Source organism: Amblyraja radiata, chromosome 16 (genome assembly GCF_010909765.2).
Source record: "Amblyraja radiata isolate CabotCenter1 chromosome 16, sAmbRad1.1.pri, whole genome shotgun sequence".
In the NCBI taxonomy this organism is placed as follows: Eukaryota; Metazoa; Chordata; class Chondrichthyes; order Rajiformes; family Rajidae; genus Amblyraja; species Amblyraja radiata.
The window spans coordinates 7,730,670-7,755,497 of NC_045971.1; the positions used below are offsets into that span (position 1 = coordinate 7,730,670).

The following is a 24,828-nucleotide window of genomic DNA, read 5'->3' on the forward strand; positions in this document are numbered from 1 at the left end:
CCCACAATGTACGTGCCAGGTTAAACTAACTTCGTATGCCCGCGTGTTTTCCATATCGCTCCATTCTCTGTAAATTCATGTGCCTACCAAAAGCCTTTTAAATGCCACCATCATATCTGCCTCCACCACCACCCCGGACAGTGCATTCCAAGCACCTGCCACTGTGTGTAAAATTGCCCCACACATCTTCTTTGAACTTTGCCCCTTTCACCATAACCCTGGACTTTGACATTTCCACCCTGGGAAAAAGATTCAGACTCTCTACCCTATCTATGCCTATCATAATTTTATATACTTCTATCACATCTCACCTCAGCTCTAAAACTCTAGAGAAAGAAAACCTGACAGGAGTTAAATTCCATTTACTTTTTCTCGTTGCTATGTCCCTTGCCATTCATAGTTAACAGTAAAAGCGACAATCTCAGTCCCAATTGGCCCAGAGATCACAGGCTTTGGGGAAAAAAAATCCACACCATTTTCTGCAGAGAATATGTACTTAATTTTAGTCATGATTGGCCCAGCTTTAATTACATTTAAATACATTTCCCGGCTGGAGGGAAAAGGTTGCTTTATATTTACATGCTTGCATCTATCCCATTAGCATTTTATGCAACCAATCCGCATTTTAACTCAAGATTTTTGAGAATGAAGTTAACCATCTCATCAATGCAGTACCGGTTTCCTTGCTAAATAATTCCTGCACTATCAGGTTCTGTGAAGACCCTTTTCATGTTAACAGGTTGGTGCTAGATGCAAACTGTAACCTTAATTCTGAATGTGGTGAATCATGAAATAATATGAGAAACGGGTCACAGAGCCCATCAAGTGAACGTTGTTCCTGATCAGCACATTAATTCACCAACTCAAAGGCTTCTCTCACTAGCTCTCCATTCACCATTAGCACACTTCATTGTCACTAATAACCTACTTAAAGCATTTAGACTCAATATTACTTGGATTATTGTCTTTGGGTGAAGAACATTTCCCTAGCTTTCCCATAACTTTTAAATCTTCATTTTCTTGTTATAATCTATGTAACTAAGGGAAACAATCTTGCAATTCACCCTCCTGAAAATCTATCCAGCCTTCCATGAACCATCACAACTCTAATGAAAAAAAATAGACCTTGTTAATTTTCACATCTTTCTTTACAACTGTAACTGCACTTACCTGATGAATGCATACTCTATGGTTAAAGATACATGCATGTATAATGTTAAACTGTGTTTATGTATCTATAATACATAATACATATTACACACACACACATACATACACACACTTACATTTATATATATACTTACATTATATATATTTATACTTTTATATATACATTATATATCATACACACGTGTATATATATAGGCATATATATAGGTATATATATAGGCATGCATGTGTGTATATGTACATACATACATATACACAAATAAAAGAAGTGAAGTTCCTTACTCTTGCAGGGTAACCCAAAAAAATGTGCAGGAAAATTGCTGTTCTATTCTTCTTGGACAAATGCCAAAGCGGATTAGAAGGTTCCACACAAACAACCATCAGGAGCTACAATCTGATGCTCAGCAAGGCAGCATGTTTCAGCTCTAAGAATAAACTACTTCTCAGTTGTGATTGGCAATTTTTTTCTCTATTGCCCCAGGCATTAACTGTGACTTAATATCTGCTTCACCATTCAACAAGTTAATTGCTGATCTGATAATATCCTCAACTCTACATTCCTGCCCATTGGGCTTTCAGTCCCTCACCTGGGATCTTGCTTATGTAGAATCTACCTGCCATTGCCTTAATGCTACTTACAACCCCTCAGTAAATGAAGTCTACAAATGCATACTGCAAGAGCAAGATAACATTCAGATAGGGACTGATAAGTGGCAAGCAGCTCTCATGCTATAAATGCGCCAGGTGATGACCTTGCTCATCTAGAATTTAGACACAAAATGCTGGAGTAACTCAGCGGGATAGGCAGCATCGCTGGAGAGAAGGAATAGGTGATGTTTCGGGTCAATACCTTTCTTCAAGACCGAAGAACCCTTTTTCGACCCGAAACGTCACCTATTCCTATCCAGAGATGCTGCCTGTCCTGCTGTTACTCCAGCATTTTTGTGCCTATCTTTGGTGTAAAGCAGCATCTGCAGCTCCTTCCAACACCTCTAGAAGTTACTTGCCTCTGCCATAAAAATATTCAAAAAATCTTCAAAGAGCAACTAAACGCTCATTCTTGACATGATCATAATGTCATCCACCTTCAAAATCTTGGGGATTAACATAATTAACATAAAAATATTATGGCCATCAACCATGGAGACTGGTGTCCTGCAGTGAATGACAACTCCTGACACCTCAGAGCCTTTCAGAAATGTACACGGCACAAACCAGAAACCAAGTGGAAAATTACACTTGCCCGAATGAGTGCAGATTCAACAACTCTTGAGCAGCATGACACCATCTTGGATAATGCTGCCCACTTGGTGCGCCATCCACAAATCTAAACATTCAACCCTGCCACCATCAGCACTTTTCAAACCCTCAACCTCTACCACCATGAGAACAGGATCGCCTGAAGATTACCCTTTTAGTCTTAAGTGAACCCAATAAAGAAATATTTCACCGTTCCTTCATCATCGGTGGTTGTAAATGTGGAACAACATTGTTGATGTACCTTCCCCAGAAGGACTAGAGTAGATCAAGGTAGCAGTTCACTATCACCTTTAGATGTATGATGGAAATAATTGTTATCTTTTCAGCAATGCCTAGCTCTTCAACTATGGGTAAGTAATAACGTTATCTCTCAATTCAAGTCATTCACAGGCTGGTAATGACTAACTACAAATCAAAAAGCTTACTTACATGAAGAGCTGGTAGAGAAAGATAAAATATTCCAATCTGATTCAATATTACTCATGACCACACACATGAATACATTTTTTTTTTAAACAGATGAATCAATCAGCATTAAAACCAATTTGAATTCTCCACTCATTAAGTAATAACCGTTTTAAAAATCAGCCGATTATCAATGGACCCTTTTACTTTCAAAACAATTTTATAAATCACCAATAAAATGTGTTTCAATCTGAAGTTTAATTATTTGATCTGTGTTACGCATACACGAGGTTCTTACCTGCTCCTCGGTTTGGCGGATCCCTGGCAGGTGGTGGTGGTCGGTTCTGGGAGGGTGAAGGAGATGGAGGGGGAGGAGCAGCTCCCCGCATTGGTCCTGCTGACTTTCGCGATAATGAATTGTGTCTCTGCGGCAATTCTGGGGCGGCCTCGCTCCCAGGTGTAGAAGGGCCATTATGCACATGGGGAGGTTGCCTGTAAGGTGGAGGAGGGGGTGGCAAAGGTTGGCTCTGAACACTGCTGAGCCGGGGATTAATTGGTGATGGAGGAGGCTTGACAGGAGGTGGGGCAGGAGGTCCATCTCGAGTGCCAAGCGCCTTTTGTCCTGGTGTAGGAGGCAAAGGCTTTTCCCTGTTGTATGGTCCACTGGAATGAGTTCGGCTGCTGTGCACAGGCGGCGGAGGCGGATTCGTACGTCTTCCGATTGGAGGAGGAGGTGGCGGGGCTGATGCGCTGTGCCTCACACCTCCGACACTACTGGGGCGGGATGAGCTGGAAAGATCTGGTAATGAAGGCCGGTGAACTCTTGGCAGCGCCGGTGGAGAGGTCTTGGTTTGTGAATCAGTTTCATCACTGTAGCGGTTGCTGCTCGGAGGAGGTCGAGGTGCAGCTGATCTTGAGCCAGGTGGATTTAGTGCAGTTTTACCAGATGAGGAATCTGAAAACAGGAGATAAATAATTCAATTGTAAAGTGCAGACTGCTCAGATCCCAAACTGCTACTTGTTGACTCCTTATTGAAAGTGCATGCACTTGAGCTCAACTGCAGACAGAAATGGCCTGTGACACACATGTGATCAAAAACCTATTAACAGTCACTGGCAAGCTTCATTGGGTCAAATAAAAAAGGCCCATGCATTTCTGAACATGGTGTTGATTGGCTATGGTGTACTATGAAGTGCAATCACTGCTGTAAAGTAAAACAAAATGCTGCACTAGTGTGCACTGCAAAAGGTTATATATAACCAACGTGATCACCTGTTTTCATAATAATGCCTGAGAAATATACATTAGTTGCACATGATAAAATACTGTACATGAAACAATATCATGGTCAACTCTTCCCTATTTCAAAATGATACCCAGGTATCTTTCATGTCTATCTGACTGGCCCAATGGGGCCTCAATTAAGAGACAGCAGCTCTATCAACACAGTTTTTCCAAGGTAGTGGACCAGTAAGTGATCCTTAAATTTCTGGTGTTGGATTTGCATTTCACAATTAATGCCTCAGTGAAAAAGCTATTGCATTTAATGCAAAAAGTTTTACATCTACCACATTACAAAATGATTTTGCGTCAACATTTCATGCCCCCACCACATTTATATAGGAAACAATACAAAATTTAAAACAGAGGAAAAATAAAAGCAATTCAATTGAAATAATGCCTTCCGCTGCATTTATTTTAAATGTGTTGATAATTTTCTTTGCAAGTACTTCATTTGCGTCATCATGCAGCTGACCTATACCCTGCGCATGTTGGAATTATCAGAAAATCTGGAATCATGTCAGTTGCTAGAGTGCACAATCCCAGCCAATAATCAGAAAAGTAATTAACTCGTTGAACAGGGCCAATGGAAGCTCTATTGCTTCATTAACTGGTAGCTAAATCTCCCACCTACACTGGACCCTGGTGATGTCGTTAACAGCATCACCGTGGGCACTGTAGTTTTAATGTAAGGTGATAATGAAACAGAATGAGAACTGTTAAAACATCTTTAATATTATAGCACACTGCGAAAAATCTTACTGAATGTGCAAACCTCATTAAAGATCTGATTAGCTAAAAAGAAAAATCCCTAAATATCCTCAGCCACTTGAGATGCGATTTAAATCCAACTGATCAAGCCTAAAAAGATCATAGAAAACTTAGTACACAAGTAAATCAATACCTATGCAGAGACTCAATAATCTCAAGGTTGAAATTTGTGAATGCTGTTCCCTCTTCAAAGATACTACTTTATGTGCAGAAGGATTTCCAACATTTTCATTTATTTCAGCTATTCATTATTTGTAACGTTTTGTATTATTGCACCAGATTATCTGTAAAATGGGGCATGTCCCAAACAAATAATACCCAAATTGGTCTTCCCAAATTAAGGGGTTCCTTTCCAATATATAACTAGAGAGGAAAAAAAAAGCTAATTCTACAATCCAAAAGCATATGAACACTAAAACCTTTGGCAATTATATCTAAAAATAAATAAATATGATAAATATTGGACGACACAGTATTGCCACTGGTAGTTCCGCTGGCTCACGTCACCAGAGATCTAGTTCATTCCTAACCTCGTGTTATGTGGCATTTGCACTTTCTCTGTGTGATCGTGTTTCCTTACACATCACAAAGGTGTGCAGGTTGGTAGATTAATTTGTCACTGTAAATTGGCTCAAGTGTAGGTGTCGTGGAATCTTGAGGAGTTGGAGAATGTGGCAGAATAACAAAGGAATGAAGAATTAATGTAAAACAGGTAGTTGATGGTCAGTGCTGTCAATGGTCTGAAAGGCCTGTTTCTGTGGTATTTCTTTCCATGACCCTGTTACCAATGCACTAGGCAAAAGTCAACAAGAGGTTCTTACTTAAATAGTGTCATTCACACAAAGGGTGGTGGGTTTATGGAACAAGCTGCCAGAGGAGGTAGTTGAGGCAGGGGCTATCCCAACATTTAAGAAAGATTAAGACAGGTACATGGATAGGACAGGTTTGGAGGGAAATGGATCAAACGCGGGCAGGTGGGACTAGTATAGCTGGGACATGTTGGCCTGCGTAGGCAAGTTGGGCCAAAGGGGCTGTATCCACACTGTATCATTCTATGACACTATGGCATTTTAAAATCCACTCAAAAGGGAAGAGGGGATATTTATAAACATCTTCAACAGCGTTACAATCCTTCAATAATGAGGACACTATAAACAGGTGGTCTGCGACTTAATCCCAGCATTTATATTTATGGTTCACGTCTGTTCCGCGTGACGTCAGTAAGCAGCAGAATGTTGTTGTTTTCTAATTCCCCTGTTGTTAGAGATCAAGAAACATTGTCCTAAAATAATAATTCTGTTTGTGCACAGGTAAAACCTAACCTACTTAGTAGCTCCAGTATGATGACCATCGATTACTTATGGGATATTAACATTCACACACAAGTGTAACTAACACCCAACTGAAAACAAAAAGTACCTGAATTGTCTCTGTGCCCCACTGGGCGAAGTTTAGGGACTCCACCTTGAAACAAACCACCCAAAGGAACTGGCCCGCCAGATGCAGATCCTGAACTTCCTCCACCGCCTCCACCTCCACCTCCACCTCCTCCGCCTCCGCCTCCTCCCTTAACAGCTCCAGAAAAGAAAAATACTATTAAGTAAACAGAATAGAAATTCACCCTTCCCCTGTGACAAGTAGTGAAAACCAACAATTAAATCAATTTAAAATCTTAACCAACACACATGGTCATTTTATGCTAAATATACTCCCACATAGCAGGTCTTACATTTGAAAACACAATTAGCTGCATTGAAAGAGTTCTCACTGCATAGAGCAACAAGTTCACAAACTTAACAAAATTCCCTGTAACATCACAGCTATTTACATTTGCTACTTACTTTCAAGAATTGGGGCACTTCTGTCATTTACATTGGTCACTTTTCGGAGTCTGGCTCCCTTTGTGATATCAGATAAGAGTGCCCCTCGATTGCGGTGGTCTTCACGGCTCAATTTTGTTGCAACTGTATTTGCCTGTTTAAAAATATTTAAAGTATTATATTTTGTTGCTTTACTCTCCATAGAAAGTTTCAATTGATTACATTTATAAAAAAGTTCCAATAAATTATTTTGTCATTCTTTGCTTAAACTGGCCTATTCTGTCACATTACATTTTATTTCCCTGCAAATAATCCAGATAGCATCTGAAACTCCAAAGTCTCCTTAACTCATTTTTTCCCTTTTAACTAATGTGAATTGCAAATATAACTTGTTGCCATTCTGATAAAGCTGCTGCCTTGCCTCAGTACCAGTGATCCAGGTTTTCTCCCACATCACAAAGATGCGCAGATGCAAAGATGACCTCCGTAAATTGCCCCTGGTGTGCAAGGAATGTAGAAGAAACTGGGATAACATAGAACTTGTCTAAATTGGTAATTGATGGCCGACATGGAATCAGTGGGCCAAAGGGCCTGTTTCCATGCTGTATTTCTAAACACCAAACTAAATAGACATTTTTGAAACTCCTGCTAGAAAAAATAACTATAATTGCAAGTCTGAAGCACTCAAGCCCAAAAACTCGTTTCACCTACCGACAAATTGTCTTCATTATGAGATCATATAACATAAGGTTTCTTAGGAACTTGGCTACCACATTACAGCAAAATGACCTGCAGTGGTCCCTAATTCAATTTACAATATTAAAACAGCCATTATAGCAAAGCTACCTGCAAATACACTTTGGAACAAAAGTGTGTGCGTGTGTCTGTGTGTCCATATACATTAATCAACCCAGAAAAGTCTGCAAAAAGTTACAATCTAATATTAATAAATGTGCAGAATAAGTAAAAAAATTGGTCAATTAGTACAATTGGAGTTGCATATTACTTGGAAAACAACAATATAATGGAAGAGAAAAAATTCAGATAACAAATTCCGAATTTGCTTAAAGCAGAATAAAGCCAATGGAAGCCAAGCATTTTTGCGTGAATATATAATTCTTATAAAAATAAAATGCTTGTAGAGTACATAAATAGCATTTTAGTTATACTAATACGTTTTGAATCTTAATTGTATACAATTATTGCTCCTGTACCATGAAAATGAAATAGCTGTTCTGGAGTGGATGCAGAAATAATTAACAAAGCCGGTAGCAGAAATATTGGTATACCCACGAGACATAGAATCCTTGCTTTCTTTGCTCAAGTTCATGAAAGGCTTAATATGGGTATGGGAGAGGGGTGGAATTCAATTTATGAGACTTTTATTTCTCTGCCTGTGGTGACGAACAAAACTGAATACTAACTATCATCAATTTATGACAGCCACCTACCAATAGTAAAATTGAAGCTTATCTTGGTAATGAGATAGAAGGCTCAAATAAGGGGTAAACATTGATACAGTGGGCTGAATGGCACCTCTCTTTGCTCACATTATTCAACAACACAGATGATCCACTGAACTGTCACCGATAATGGCATTTCCTTACCTGATTAAACGCTGGGGGTGGAGGAGGTGCAGCAGGTGGGGGTGGGGGTGGCGGAGGTATTGGCATATTTTCCCACTGCCTGGTGGTTCAATCTCTGCTGAATTTCACACAGTGTTCTTGGTCATTCATAAACCTGAAAAAAAAGATTCAAACATTTAGAACAAATTATTTTTAAACAAGCTTTTAAAATTATTTTCAAACTATGATATAATATGAGAATTATTTGTTTATCTTCTCAAATTTCTCCATCTTCCCCAGGAAACATAAGCATGTGTTATTCATAGCCATTCTACCAAGGCAGTGAGCATCAGGAAAAAGTTCAGCTCTGGGGAAGTAAATGGTAATGTCATTGTATCTTCACCCAACAATCATAAACTCCAATTTCTAGTATGGTCACAGCTAGAAATCAGGAATCAGTTCATGCTTTGAAGACCAATTGAACACAGAAAAACACTTTCCATTTTAATCCTAATTTCTAGCTCTTGGTCTGTAGCTTTGCAATTCAAGTACTGTTTAAACATTTGTCAGGAGATTGGGTTTGTTGGATGAAATGTTCATTAATGAGAAAAGTTCCTACATTAAAGGAGCTGGGTTTACCACATAACTCAGTTTGGCAATATTAAAAACATTTATTCCGAAAAGGATGAAGCCTGATCTATGTGGTAAAAGATCCTATTAATACAGAGATAAAACATTTCAAAAGAAGTAGTGCTAGATGTGTACGGGTTATATTCCTACATAAGAAATATTCCATCATGGATAACTGCAATCCCATTACATTACATATATTTCCAAAGTTCTTAATTAGACCATTCGACCCATCAAGTCTGTTCCACCATTCAATCATGAATGATCTATCTTTCCCTCTCAACCCCATTCTCCTGCCTACCCCTGTAACAAATGACACCCTTACTAATCAAGAACCAAACAATATCCACTTTAAAAATACCCAAAGACTTGGCCTCTGCAGCCACCTGTAGCAAATAATTCCATGGATTCACCACCTTCTGGTTAAAGAAATTCCTCCTCAGCTCCTTTCTAAAGGTATGTCTTTTCATCCCGTGGCTTTGCCCTCTCGTCCTAGACTCTCTCACAAGTGGAAACATTATCTCCAATCCACTACCTAGACCTTTCATTATTTGGTAAGTTTCAATTAGATTCTCCCCCTTATCCTTCTAAACTCCAATGAGTACAGGCCCAGAGCTGTCAAACACTCTTCCTCTCAATTTCAATCCAACCATGCCAGCTATTATAATAATTTACCAAGGTTAAAAAATTGGATGCATTGGAACAATATGATTATCCCCACTTCCTAATTTGTTAAGCCTAATTTTTCTGTAATTCAAACTAGTATTTTGATCAGTTGTGCTTGTAACAGCACACAAAAGAAATGCAGATAAACTGACATAAGGTTTCAATTTCCATTTCGTTTTCCATACATTTTTCAATCTTCACACAAGAGCAGATGCATCAACGCCACAAAGAGTTCCCAACATTAATTACAGAACCAAATACATTTATACATGGCCTAACCCTGGTTTACAAATAATTTAGTTTTCCAAATGAGCAATGACCTTGAATTAGCCAAACAGTGGGATGTACGTTTTCAGCTATAATTATGAACCAGCATTTATTTGGAAAGAATGTTTCATACTATCCTCAAAGTTGTTCACATGCTAGGAATTACTTTTCAATGTACCTCCTCTAACGTCCAAAGAGAAATAACAAACCTTAATGCCGCTGACTAAATGAGAAAAGGTTGGCCAGAATACCGTGTAAAATGGTGTCATGAAACATTTATATTCAAAAGGCAGCCTCTGCAACAACTTACCACAATGAGCTCTATAAAATAAGACATGAGGATCTTACCAAGTCAAAGCTCTGAAAGTCCAATCTTAGTTTGGATCAATGTCTCTAAAGCAAAATTTACTGCTCAGATTAAATTTTCAGTTGCAGTCTTTTTAGATGCTTGGAAAACTAGAATTTATAAGAAGATACCAATGTCCTCATGCAGAGGCATTTTAATCCTTTGAAGTCTAATCTGTGGAAAGATGACCGACAGAAAATGCTGACGATGAATCAATGGACCAGTGGTCGATTACTTCTTGCAGAAGCATATCTGTCATTCAGATTAAATTTCAAATGGGTTGTAAATATCTCGATACATGCTTTTAAGGCTGTTCATTCAGAGCCAGAAGACATTTTAATTTCACAGGGGCTTATCATGATATGAACTACATTTTAGGTTACTACCCTGTGTTTGTGAGATTGGTTTCCTTATGTCTGAATTTAACCTGATTCATGGATCAACAAAACTGAATTCAATAAAAGCATTGTGATATTTTAACTTTGTTTCAGTGACAAACTGATTTTCAACCCATCATTGCATTAAAAATTACATCCCCAACAGCATAACATTTTCTAGAACTGAACTTAATCTGTAGTTTTGTGAGGCACAGAGGCACTGCTGCTGTTTCACAGCGCTATAGTCCCATCCCGACCTTGGCTGCTGTCTGCGTGGAATTTACATGTTCTCCCTGTGGTTTTCTCTGGGTGTTCTGGTTTCCTCCCACATCTCAAAGACATGCGGCTTTGTAGGTTAATTGGCCTCTTCAAATTACCCCTGGTATATAGGGTGTGGATGTGAAAGTGGGATAACAGAACTAGTGTGAATGGGTGATCGATGGTTGGCTCATAATCTTACTGCATCAGAGGCAAAAGAGATAGCATTGAACCAAGGCAAACAAATTGATTTATATTTCTTGGTCTTGATCGGGAAATGACTGTTCCAAAACTAAAATCTGCAATGATACCAATGACTTTAATGGTTATATTTCTCAAATAATTCCCCAATTATAAATCAATTCCAAGACATTGTTGTTGAATCATTGCATAATAATATTCTATCATTAAACTGGATTTGAACTATCCAGAAAACTGAATCTGTTTTCTGCCTTTTACCCTATGCCAATCAAATCCTTGAGATTTCATGTGATCTATCTCATTGCACATTGTGAGTTTGACACAGCCACTGAATGGAATTAGTATTTTTTTTGGCAACACTGACCTCACCCACTGTTCTTTTGCCAGTATGAAATATCCATAAATTCATCATCTTCATGGATATTTATGCAGAAGGAATTTAGAGAGAAACTGTCATGGAGTGGTCCTTTCATTAGTAGTTCTGGAATTTGGCCAACCTGTCGGCAAATGTTGTTTCAAAGCAATTACAAGCTTAAACAAAAACAACGTCAAGATCAGTGATGAAACTAGTGACCCATTTCTGATGTCAGGGCATGTTTTAGACACCAGCAAAAACAATTTATTTTCTACACTGTTATCGTTTTTACAGCCACAAATAGCAGTTACAAATGGTCTTACTCTGAGATCTGAGTTTTCCAAATGTTTTAACCACACAGGATTAATAAGCGGCTTTGAAACAAACAACAACAAAAAATCAAAGTAAAACTTCACATTACAGAAGGAATAATAAACCAGCCTGGATTTTTTTTTTTTTACATACCGTCTTGACATCTGTAAATTTTAAAGTGTATTTATAGTAAGCTGTTTTATGACTTCTACATTATAACACTAATTTGCTTCACCTACAATAAGACTTTACATCAGCTTTTATGCCAGTACAAATGACACAACAATGAATGATCGTTCAGCCCCAAGCACCACAGCTTTCTCTTTCCATCCTCAGCATACCATATCCAAGCAAGATCCAGCTCACTAGGAAAATAGAGCAAGAATTCCAACACAGTCTTCAATTCTTTAAAATCTGTACTGGATATAACTATCATTCCTGCTGTTATTCAGATTAACATCATGTAACTTGATGCAGGTCATGATTTGAACCATGTCTTAATACTAGTCTTTCTGGTTTAACAAGTCTATAGCTGAGTAATAGGAAATATTCATTTTTGTTTCCCTTGCAGAAGCATTAATTCTTAATACCCTGTTTGTATTACTACCTGGTCCATGGATATTACAATTAAGATGTGATAGAGGGATTGAAGCAGCTACTTAAAACATTTAACTTTCTTATTCTGGTTTTAGAATGCAGACATTTTAAAGTTGAACTTTTATTTTTAAATGGTTTGCATTCAAAAACGTGATAATTTAACCTGAGAAGCAAGTATTATGGTCTTTGCATTTGTTGCTAAATGTCAAATGTTTATTTATTTAGTGGCAGTAAATTCCATTTATTCAACAGCAGTAAATTCCTTTAAACTGCCCAAATGACAGCTGACCAATTTGAGAAATTATAGTCAGTAATATTTAATCATTTGTGTACTTGTCCAACTAAAATGTCATACTAGCAACATAAACAGAATGGTTGAGAGGGATATGGGTCAACCAAGGGCAATTGGAACCAGCGTAGATAGGCATCTTGGTCAGCATGGACAATTCAGGCTGAAGGGCCTGTTTCTATGCTGTATGATCTGACTTTATAAGCAAAGGAAATGAAAAACTAAATAACATGCAGCCTTAACCTACTGCTCAAGTAAAAGTAATTGTCAAATACATAATTGTGGGGGGGGGGGGGGGGGGGGGGGGGGAGAGAGAGATGAGAAACTCACTAGATTTTGTGGATTCTTTATTTCATGATAAAATACTCTTCTAACTAATTCTGTGGCACTGTCATACAAAATAATTATGCTAACACCACCAACCTATTCCCTGATGCAAACTTTCCCTGTTTGACAAAGGGTGTCGTACACTGGATTAAGCAACACATTCAATCCACACAACCACAACTTCAAATTATAGAAATAAATATAGCATCAAATTACAATATCAATATGTCAACATCCATTACCTTTATTGTGCAATTGGAACAGAATAACCTGCTTAAATAAAAGGAAGATCGATTTTTAGGCCATTCTCAATTATATAATGCAGGACCTTGACATACACCTTATTGCAGTGGCATAGTAACAAGGAATAAAGGAAAGACTGGGAAGGCATGAAAAGTAGGCACAACTAATATTAATGACAAAATAAACGACGCAAAATATCACCATCCACAAGCCTCAAAAGGTCTCCCCACTGGCACATTTTATTCAGTGTCCACCATAGAAGTAATGTCTCCCTAAAATGCATGTCACCCAATCTGCCCATAAATCACCATTCCTTCATCTTGGCTGGGTTAGAATACCATCCGACAATGTTCTGAGAATGACTTCACGTGAATTACACTATCACTCAAGTGCAACAAAGAACAGGACATAAACGGAACATGTCATCATTAACCAGACAGAATTTTTTTTAAATCTATTAATTAAACTGTATCATTTGTAAGGAAAAGTGCTACAATTGCCACAAAATATCTCCTAACTGGATATAACACAGATCTAACACCAAAGTTCTAACACCAAAAGACTCCAATCGAAGTATTGAAAGTGACAAGGATTGCATATCAATTTCAATAATTACTGCCTTCTCCATAAAACAATCAGGGAGAGAATTCAAAGGCTGATCTCATCCCAACTGCACTTAAACACCTCCGTTAATTTCATTTACCACTTGCAAAATTACTTCAGAGATTAAAATTAACAATCTAAATAAAATCTGGAAGTTTCCTGAAACATAAGCAAATCTGACATGTAAGGTTGTAAGATGTCAACGGCCAGTTCTTTGAGATTGGGCCAAATCAAATCTGTCCAGCTCTTCGAATTACAATCGACTGTTCCCAGTCCTACATTTGCCTCGACAACATGCAGAAGGTTTGCTATCTTGCAGTTCTTCACAACCCAACAATGGCACACTCAGGACTGCAACAGGACTTCAGGCTGTGCTGCAAGGAGAAACTGCCCTCAACATGTATGTGGCAGCCACCAAATCTTGGAACAGAGTCATGCTAAATATAAAAGGAGCAATTGATTTCAATAGTTTAAATGATTTAGACACTTAAAATCAATTTAATGTGACGTAAATAGAAAAAGAACATTACAATTACTAAAGCATAAATTATATTTGAAAAATTACAGAATAATTTAAGTTCTTCTTGCCTCCTATTGTTCTGCACGACCATCTACATTATTTAAAAAAAGGTTCTGGATAAGATCCAACTTGGTGTAAGATCCCAGAGGGTGTTTACCAACAAGCTGCATGTACTTGCTTCCAAATTCAACAATTGATTGCCAACAATACCAGTAGTTACCAGGTTCAGCCAACAATCCAACTAGCTGGGTTGCTACAATTTTTCAGACATTTACGTTAGAAAAAAATCAGGATTCCTAGTCCTGTTCCAAATCAGCAATTTCCCATATTTGTTTACATGCTGTTCCATAATCCTTCCTGGAGTCCTTGGAACCAATCCCAATGTCCATATTTCCTCCTTTATTGACATCTGCAGTGCTGTGGTACCTACTCACATTCCCCCCCCTCCCCCAAAAAGAGTTTTCTGTCCAAAGTATTCTCATGTCAATGCTGTTCCACATTTTCTTTTTTCTCGTCAAGCAGCTTCTACCATAATGAGGGCTGAGATCTTTGGTTCCGAAAGAATGTTGTTGCCTACATGGTATACCACTCTTAAGACGGTGCAAATTCTATCTATGTAGATTTCAGGACACTAAGTGAGATTGAAGGAGCTAACTGTTAAAACAATGAATTTAAAAGACTCCAATCGAAGTATTGAAAGTGACATGGATTGCATACAAGAGACAGGGTTGTAGGTGGGGGTGTAGTGTAGGTACATGTGGTCTAGACAGCTTTTAGCACCTGCTGTCTCTTGTATCCATGCAATTTCTCTTTAAAATATTTTTCTCTTTAAAATATTTTTCTCTGTAAAATATTTAAAAATAAATAGTTCTCTTAACAAAGTATTCTTCTGCACGATAGCTTCATTTTCTATGCAAGTTCCCTTGCAGAATTTCAAATGTGCTGAACAGCTATTTTCCACAAGTTAAATCTTGTTAGTAACCGGTATCACACATTCTGAGCCAAGGTTGATTAGAGTATACGCCTTTCTTTTCCTCTCACTCCCACCTCCCCACCCAATCTATCAAATTAAAAATGCTATTGCTCATCAGTCACATAGTTGTGGAATGCTACTCGGTTTGGCACTTTCACAACATATTGTTCCCTGGGGTATGTTTCAAACTCAGTTAGGCTGGAACTTACCAACATCAGGTTTATTACAAAAGAGTACAATTTTAACTCTCAAACCATACATCTTAAAAGGCGCAACAGAGAAAGAGTAGGGGATAAAATTGGTCATTTGTACATTTGTGGCTAGGATATTAAAGAGGGATTTGCTAAACTCAAAAATGTGTCTGATGCTGGACTTGGAATGCAGAAATCCTCAATGGAGTTTGTCTGCAAGTGAGCTAGTTTGCAGACAGCACAGGAAATAGCTGGAATAAATGACAGTCCTGAGTGTATCCGCTCAGGGCCAGGGCATTTCTCTTCTTCAGGCCATTCTTTCGCCTTATGAATAGCCGTTAAGTATGCATGCCCATTACAATCACGTCCACTTCTATTCCGACTACATGGTATGTGAGCCAACAACATATTAGAAATGTTTCCACATTACCAGCAACTCTTGCTTACTTTGATTTGTAAGTTTGATTGTGCCTTTGTCAGCAAATCACATTTTTGCGAGTCTAATCCAGTGCTTAAACTATTTCAGTGTCATTCATCCCTTGAGTCTTTATCACAAAATTTCATTCACCCTCTACTACATTTTCTTATGTTTTTCTTACGTCTTATTCTCCCTTGTGTATAATTTTATATATAATTTATTTTCTCACATGAGCAAATCACATAAATTCTTAAGAGTTTATTTTATTCAACTTTAGGAACATCCTAAAAATATGTAAAGAAAACTAGGAGGGAAAAAAAGTTTAATTACCACTTGAGTTGTAAAATCATTCTATTAGAATGATAAAAAAAAAAAACATTCCAATGTCTAAGCCCCATCCTACCCTTTTGGGATTTGATTACTGCAGTTTTTTTCTCGGAAAACTAGCTCAAAAAACCATGGAGTATGAGATTTAATATATTAGTATCCAACTTTCTTTATGTCTCCCCGACGAAAGCTCACAATACCAAATATCAACTTTGGTAGCTAAATTGCTACACAAAGTAAAGTCAAAGTTCAACAATTGCCTACGGCAATGCTCCAGTGTTGCCATTTATTAATGAACCCTCGGCACAGGAGTGGTTCAGTCCGGAGGCGGCCCTTAGCCAGAGGGTTTAAAGGCAGGGGTTTGGATGCCATCTTCCTCTCGTTTGGACTTCCCTACAACCGGGAGGAACATAATAAAAGGTGCCTCTCAAAACACTGTATTTCGTGCCTCCTTTTGAGACCCACGCACTACAAAATGCTTTTTTTTTTAAATCGTTGGGAGAATTGGAATGCAAGTGAATGGAAGTTAGTCTGCAGTTTTGATAAAGCCCAAGTTAAACTACCTGAGATCATGATTAGTTTTGACCTTCACATCTTGGGAAGGAGCAAGAACAGCATTCATTTAACAGAATATCAGGACTCTGAGATTGGTATTAAAAATACTACAGAAATGAGTTAAAGATTCATAAATATCAGGAGAAATAATTGGGTAGATAGAGACTACTTCCGCTAATTGGAATATTCTGCTCTTGCGGGCAGAACCAAAAAAGTTCAAGACCTTTTGAAGAACACAATTCTGGCGGGGGGGGGGGAGCATATTAAAAAAAAAAATTACACAAGATCAATTTCAAACTTAGAATTTGTGATTAAATTTTTGACAAGGTAGCTGGGGAAGCAGGAATAGTTAGCTACAGTGCAGCCATTATGCCATCGAATAGCAGAACAGACCTAAATGTGCTACCTTCCTCCCACCCAGCTTCCTGTAAGGACTCCATCCCCTACTCCCAATTCCTCTGTCTTCGCCGCATCTGCACCCAGGATGAGGCATTCCACACCAGGGCATCGGAGATGTCTTCATTCTTCAGGGAACGGGGGTTCCCCTCTTCTACTAAAGATGAGGCTCTCTCCAGGGTCTCTGCTATACTCCATAACTCTGCTCTAACTCCCCATCCCCCGACTCGTAACAAGGGCAGAGTCCCCCTTGTCCTCACCCTCCACACTACCAGCCGTCACATACAACAAATAATCCTCCAACATTTTTGCCACCTCCAACGGGATCCCAGCACTGGTCACATCTTCCCATCTCTTCCCCTGTCTGCTTTCCGCAGAGACCGCTCCCTCCGTAACTCCCTGGTCAATTCGTCCCTTCCCACCCAAACCACCCCTTCTCCTGGCACTTTCCCTTGCAATTGCAGGAAATGCTGCACTTGTCTCTTTACCTCCCCCCTTGACTCCATTCAAGGACCCAAACGGTCTTTCCAGGTGCGGCAGAGGTTCACCTGCACCTCCTCCAACCTCATCTATTGCATCTGCTGCTCTAGGTGTCAGCTGCTCTACATCGGTGAGACCAAGCATAGGCTTGACGATCGCTTCGCCCAACACCTGCACTCGGTTCGCAATAACCAACCTGATCTGCCGGTGGCTCAGCACTTCAACTCCCCCTCCCATTCAGAATCCAACCTTTCTGTCCTGGGCCTCCTCCGTGGCCAGAGTGAGGCCCACCGTAAATTGGAGGAGCAGCACCTCATATTTCGCTTGGGCAGTTTATATCCCAGCAGTATAAACATTGACTTCTCTAATTTCAGGTAGTCCCTGCTTTCTCCTCCTTCTCAGCTCTCCCTCAGCCCATTGTCTCCGCCTCTTCCTTTCTTCTTCCCGCTCCCCCAACCCTCACATCAGTCTGAAGAAGCGTCTTGACCTGAAACATTGCCTATTTCCTTCGCTCCATAGATGCTGCCTCACCCGCTGAGTTTCTCCAGCATTTTTGTCTACCTTCGATTTTCCAGCATCTGCAGTTCTTTCTTAAACATAAATGTGCTATATGGTTTATTCCTGTTCTTATTTTCCCAATACCAATTCTATTCAGTTTTATTTGTCATACTTAGGTTAACACAGGGTCAACGGTACCATGAAATGTGTTTGCCAAGACAGCACCTCAGCAATAATATAACAAGGATAAAATAAGATAAGAATGACATTGGTAACGTAAAAAAGACAATAATAAAATAATCAACATATACGATGTGAAATGTGTTTCTGAGTTCAGAAGCCTGATGGCCTGATGTTAAAAACTGTTCTTGTCTGGTGGTACGTGCACCAATCTTGGGTGGCTCAATATTACATATTGGTTGGTAATAATCATGTGAAATACCCACAGACACAATACTACATTTTTTAGTACATTAGAGATAGCATATTTCAGTTAGCTATCAACTGATGAATGACATTTACCCGGAGCTTATTCAGCTCATATCATAAAAACAAGACCAGCCATGGTTCCACGTCTGACCACTTACCTGTTTGAACATTCTGATATGAATCCCAGGTGATAAAATAAATCTACACCTGACTATAATTGCTTAACCCCCATGGCAAATTAGTAATACTCACTGTCGAAGCTCACACAAAGTACCATTAAATCTTAACAACAGCACTAGATGAGTGATAGAGGTGAATAAAAAGGCCAGGATTAAAATTAAGATTGTTTAAAAATCACTGTTGAAATTCCTTTGAATGTGAATAGGTACAGTAGAATGGCCAATAATAAGGACAAAGACTATTACTTTTATCCTATTTCCTTAATATCGAAAAACAGACCCACCATTCACATAACGGATCAAGTAGATCACAGTTTTGGTGCTAGAATCCACGTTAAGCTTAAACAATGCAACACTGTTACAATACAGAATAATATTCTGAAATTGATTATGTCAGTAGAGGCACCCCTACATTTCCCGGGGGTTACATTCCCACGAAAGATCCATATGGTGATTTTCCACGACATTAATGCAATGTGATCTGCGCATGCACCAAGAATTGAGTTGAAAATACATTGTCACTTTCTTCTTATTTTTCCTCCCACACAAATTCTGTGAGTGCAGATTTTATTTTGTATCTCCAGTTTTTGTTATAGATTTATGAATTCTGAAAAGTGGGTTTCTATTACCCAAACGGCCATAGCATGGGGGTTGCCTACATCTAATCTAAATCTCCAAAGGCATCCACAATGCACAATAAATTGAGTTGTTACGTGATTTCTCTTCGCTGTTAAAATTCTTTACAAATTCTGAGTACATTTCAGCGGTAGTGACAAATCATTGTCATATTTAAGAGGAATTCATCTGCACTTCCATTAAATCCCAACTGTTGGAAAAAATTATGTAATAACCTAGGTCATCTCCAGCTGTGATCCATGGGTAGTCTGACACCTTGACTGTGAGTTTTGATGTGTCCCACAGCTTTATTTCAATCTAAATGTCACAAGAGGTTTGTTCATCGCCCTAATGAAGCAATCAAACTACAAATGCCAGCTATTTTTCCTTTGGCTGATGGCAGATGTAAAACAGCAGAGTACATAATTTCTCCCCCTCACACAGACCCACATATAGGAATAGGAATACTTTATTGTCACATGTGACTAGGCACAGGGAGATTACAAGGCACAGTGCAATTACATAAACTACAAGAAATGACTGCCTTGCTCCACAAATATTTAAAAATCAGGCTGATAAAGTGAAGCAGCAGGTGCTACAATCTGCCACAAAAAAACAGGACACAAAAACTGTGGGTGAAGCAGCAACTGTCGAGGCAAAAAGATCCAAATGAATGTTCGGGTCAGAATCGTGTATGAGGACAGAGAGGGCACAGGAAAGATAGCCACTGTGTAGCAGTGCAAGGTGGGGAGTGATATAGCGGCTGGTGGGTGATAAATGACAGTTAACATTCCAGCTCAACCACCCTTCATCAGAACAGAAAATTCTTCTGGTGAAGGTTCTTTAACCTGAAACACTGAAGACCTTTCATGAGAAAAATCATCCAGTTCTTTTATACGGTCTTGGACCTGAAGCACTAACTCTTTACCTTTGCACAGTAGCTGCCAAACCAGCTGAGTATTTTCAAAACATTTCTGTTCTTTAATTTCAAAATGTTTAGCGTTTTCATTTTTTTTAAAAAATGGCATGTATGTTACATGTCACTTTTCAGTCTGCAAATGGGACTGAACACTACACAATCATTAAAAAATATATTTTTTTTTAATTAGAAGTCATACACAGTAGTATAAACCAAGAATAATATAATACATTTAATGTACAAACTTCTTGTTTTTAAATTTAATAATAAAAAAGTAGAAGCAAGAAAGAGAGAGAAAAAGAAAGTTAGGTAAGGTGGTGAAAGTGATAGTTTGTGAAAAAGTACGAGAGAAAAAAAGGGAAAAATTAAAAAAATTAAAATAAAATAAAAGGGATATACCTGCTTCGGATCTTTGCGCACCCCTCATCCGATTCTGAAACTGTTAATTTCCAGGGTTATGTTGCACCATATGCTTGTAATAAGTCGATAAAGGGAGACCAAATCTTTAAGAAATGGTCTGATTTGCCTGCTAGGACAAATCTCATATCTTCTAGGTGCATCATAAGCAAACATATAGGGCACCACCTTAAATGCCAACAATAATATCCTGGAACTGAGGTAATTTGCCTAATGGTATGCATGTGGCTAGCCTAAATGCCAATGATTTCATTCAAATAGCAATAAACAACAAACCATCACACTACCATGAAGTATGCAGTACATATCTGAATAACACAACTAAGTTTACACAGATGTCAGTTTATGTGACCACTAAGTTTTGCAAATAGCATCCCAAAGCAGCTTAACGGTTAAGAAGTACAATTTGTAGAAGGTAACCATGGAGAACCTCAATTTGTCAAAAATGGAATGTTAACGTGGATTTTATGTTGATCATCCCTCAGCTACTACATAAAATGTGTATATTGTACCTACTTCCTGTGGCACACCTATAACTAGCCAATTTACTAGGGGCCAGGGAATTAAATCTGGGATTTCCTGTAAGGCATAGTTAGTACTCTGGGCAGTGCACTTAATTATTAAATCATTGTGCATGCTTTACTATTGTATATTGCAGATATATAAAGACATTTAAGGAAGTATTCAGAATTCCTATTTGGCATTTCTCGAGCTGTTTCTGACACACACAAACCAAAATGGAACGATACAGGTTTTCTTGCTCGATTGCTCAACGGGTGCATTACATGGTCAAAAAGTCATACACACTCATGATACATAATTCTAAATTCAAATGAATTTGGCAATTGATTGAAAAAGAAAGCAAAAATGTATTTTACCAACAGAGAAATTATAATAATGTTCTTTTTTAGTATTCTTGAATCCAAGTTATCAACTTAATTTCCATTGCACCTGTGTTTAGGTAGGTGATGTTCTCCACCTCAATCAGTTTCTCAACTGTCTTCCATCTAAGTCCCAAATTTCCTATTCATTTTCTGCAGCCCTTCATTTGTATTCATGAAAGCATGAAAATGATGCTGCAAATGTCCATCTTACTGCTATTCTAAGATAGAATTGGCTTACATCCAAAGCACATAGTCACTCCACAACTCAAACATCTCCTGGTAATGTGCTCATATCTTCTTGGCTGCACTGTACAAGAAGGTTTGATTGTTCTTGGCAAAATGATATGGAAGGTCTCTCCGAAGTCAACTGTGTGAATTGGAGATCATTTGGGCAAGTCACACTCCATTATTCGCCAGCATTCTGCACCATAAATAAATATTGTAAGTCTACAGCTTTGAAAAAATTCAGGTTTGGTATTTCGGCTTTGTATTTCAGCGTTATATTTTGATAGCTTCCTGTGTATATTTAACTCCTGTATTTGTTAATTCTATATTAGAAGATGACGTTGTTCCATCATCCTGACAGCAGTGTTGCCCAAGGTTGTAATGTTTTCCTCTATCCATAAGGTAGTGGCGCAACACCCACACTTCACTCCTACCGAGTCCCCCACCCCCTACCTCCACTGTTTCCATCAGCCCACTGTCCCTCCCTTATTTTTTTTCCACTCTTCCTTTCTTATCAGATTACATAAATCTGGAGGCCTTTGTCTCCACATTCTTTGTCGCTTTCTCCACCCTTCCCTCCACGTGACAGCCTCTGCCAATCATCTACATTTCATCTGGATTTACCAATTGCTTGCTGGCTCTTGCCCACTCCCCTTCACCTCTTTATACTGGCCATTTCCCCCTTACTCTTTCAGACAAGACGAAGAGTCTCAAGCTGAAATGTTGATTGTTCACTTCTCTCGGCAGATGTTGCCTGGGTTGTTGAGTTCATCCAACAGTTTGTTTTATGTTCCAAATTCCAGCAACTGTAGACTCGTGTCTCCAGTGCTTCAGGGACCACATTTGATCCTGACCTTGAGTGCTACAAGTGGAGTTTACATGTTAATCCTGTGACTATATTGGATTCTTTCCACATCCCAAAGATAAGGTGGTAAGTCCATTGTTGGCAACTAGCAATAAAGTTGATAACCACACATGAGAAAGAACAAGTCACAGGTCTACAGGCAAATAAGAGCAGATATGGGACTAATGGACCCTTTGGCTGCCTCCTACGTAGTAAGCAAGCAAGAAATATTAAAGTCATGATATGAGCTGTGATTAACTGATGATTTCATAGAATCTTTTTCTTGTTAAGCCGTGTTAGGATCTGATAGAAGAGGGAGATGAATGGAAAATCGATGTCTTCAAGCAATGTGAAGGGTGTCCATCTGATTTCTCTTGACAAGGTTCCCATTGAACACTGCATTACCCAATGAAACAGAACTCATTGTAACACTGCAGGTAAAATTAGCACAGAAGCTTTACTCAAATATACATCTAGATGACTGCCAACAGAAAGTACATGATACCTTTAAAGTACATCCAACAAGAACCGGCATCTTGTGAACGAAAATAACTTGGTAAAATGCTACTACATCCTTATCCAAGGAACATATTTCAATAAATACTTGTGAAACAGACAGGATATTAAGTTCAAGGCTGTTGTTTATCAATATATCAACTCTTCTATATTACTACTTTGAAATAACTCAAGAATGTATGTGTTAGGGCACCCGTGACGTCGGATGACGAATGAATGACTACTTCCATTACAGAAAATGTGAAAGGAAGATAAACCATCCCCATATGACGTATAAGACTGGGGCCAAATATGCACATCTGTAAGAAATGTAATACATTTACTGAACTTGCATCCTATTATGATTTCCAAAACCCATATCAGGAACATACCCAGTAAATTGTTAATGTATGTTTCGTTCAGATGATTTGTACTTTAAAAGCAGAAACTGCTCATAAAAACCGAGGTAGACATAAAAATAAATAATGGGGCAGCATTACAGTTTAATGGAGCAGAGTGGCTTACTGGATACATGCACAAAGTGTCGTATTTGAAACATTGACTAATGGTTGAAGCTTTATTTCTACACAGTCCTGTTTCTAATCAATGCTGTGTTATCATTGACCTTGGTATCATTCAGTCAGCAGTGTTTTGTTTCTGAACCAATATATCAATAATCAATAAATTAAAGGAAAGAGAAAATCAATGTGTAGTTTAAAGAATTTAAATACTGTGTATGATGTTAAACTCGCAAATTAAGACTTGGTGAAAGCTACATTCAATGACTCGGAGATCCAAAATATGAAAGTTGATCCACGAACTTTGAGGAACAAGCTTCATATTAAGATTATATATCAGAGGATATCATTCTATATTCCTGCAATCTCTATAGTTTGTAAAATTGTTAACTCATGCTTACATTGTAAAAACAGAGCATGAAAATTAGTTTCAGTTTTAGTTTATTTTTCATGTGTACCAAGGTACAGTGAAAAGCTTTTATTGCTTGCTAACCAGTCAGTGAAAAGACAATACATGATTAAATCATACCTCATTGTCTCTTAAGAACAGACTGTCAGTTTCACCTGCAAGTCGCTATTGAAATTGATAAGTAATCACTTCTATTGACACCTGTGCAATGATACTCTATTAATCAATGTAACATGCAGCCTTTAGGATAATTAACTTGCAGCATCAAAAAAACAATGCCATGAAAAGATCACAGGAAAAACATCTCTAGGACCCACCCCCCCCTTCTCCATTGACACTATTTTCAAGCGATTTTCCATAATATCTTAGAATGCGCCTATCGCATTGTAGAAGCATCTATCAATTCCTTACACTAGTGACAATGAATCTATACTATTTCAAACAAATGCAAATCTGATTTGACACGAGTATTTTATTAGCAAATCTCTGAGAATTATTAATAATACAATAACGTACAAGCAAAAAAAATAGCAGACAGTAGGCTGATAATTGCCATTGAAATGTTTTAAGATTGGTTTCTGCATCTATATCCAATGAGAAATTTCAAAATTCTAACTTTTAGTCACACAAAGTGAAACTGCAAATATCCTGAAATGTAACATATTGTCTAACCAGTTTACAAATAAACATTATCAAACTCTGGTAAACTAAAAATTACTACAATATTAAAAAAACTATATTTTATTCCAACTGATATTCCTCATAGTATTATTTTTTAATTCATTCCCAAAG

General features: G+C 38.2%; 1 protein-coding gene across 4 annotated transcripts in view; it reads right to left on the reverse strand.

Annotated features, from left to right (window-relative positions):
- wipf2 (WAS/WASL interacting protein family member 2) overlaps positions 1 to 24,828 on the reverse strand; it is a 44,421-nt gene that overhangs the window by 11,221 nt on the left and 8,372 nt on the right. For 2 of the 4 annotated variants that reach the window (XM_033035018.1, XM_033035015.1), the window contains exons 2-5: positions 8,316 to 8,448; positions 6,730 to 6,862; positions 6,308 to 6,463; positions 3,134 to 3,790 (exon numbers count right to left, since the gene is read on the reverse strand). In XM_033035018.1, the coding sequence (XP_032890909.1) occupies positions 3,134 to 3,790; positions 6,308 to 6,463; positions 6,730 to 6,862; positions 8,316 to 8,381 (1,012 nt within the window). In that variant the 5' untranslated portion in view covers positions 8,382 to 8,448. Of the gene's footprint in view, positions 1 to 3,133; positions 3,791 to 6,307; positions 6,464 to 6,724; positions 6,863 to 8,315; positions 8,449 to 24,828 lie in introns of all 4 variants that reach the window. The other 2 variants (XM_033035016.1, XM_033035019.1) reach the window with 2 other exon arrangements.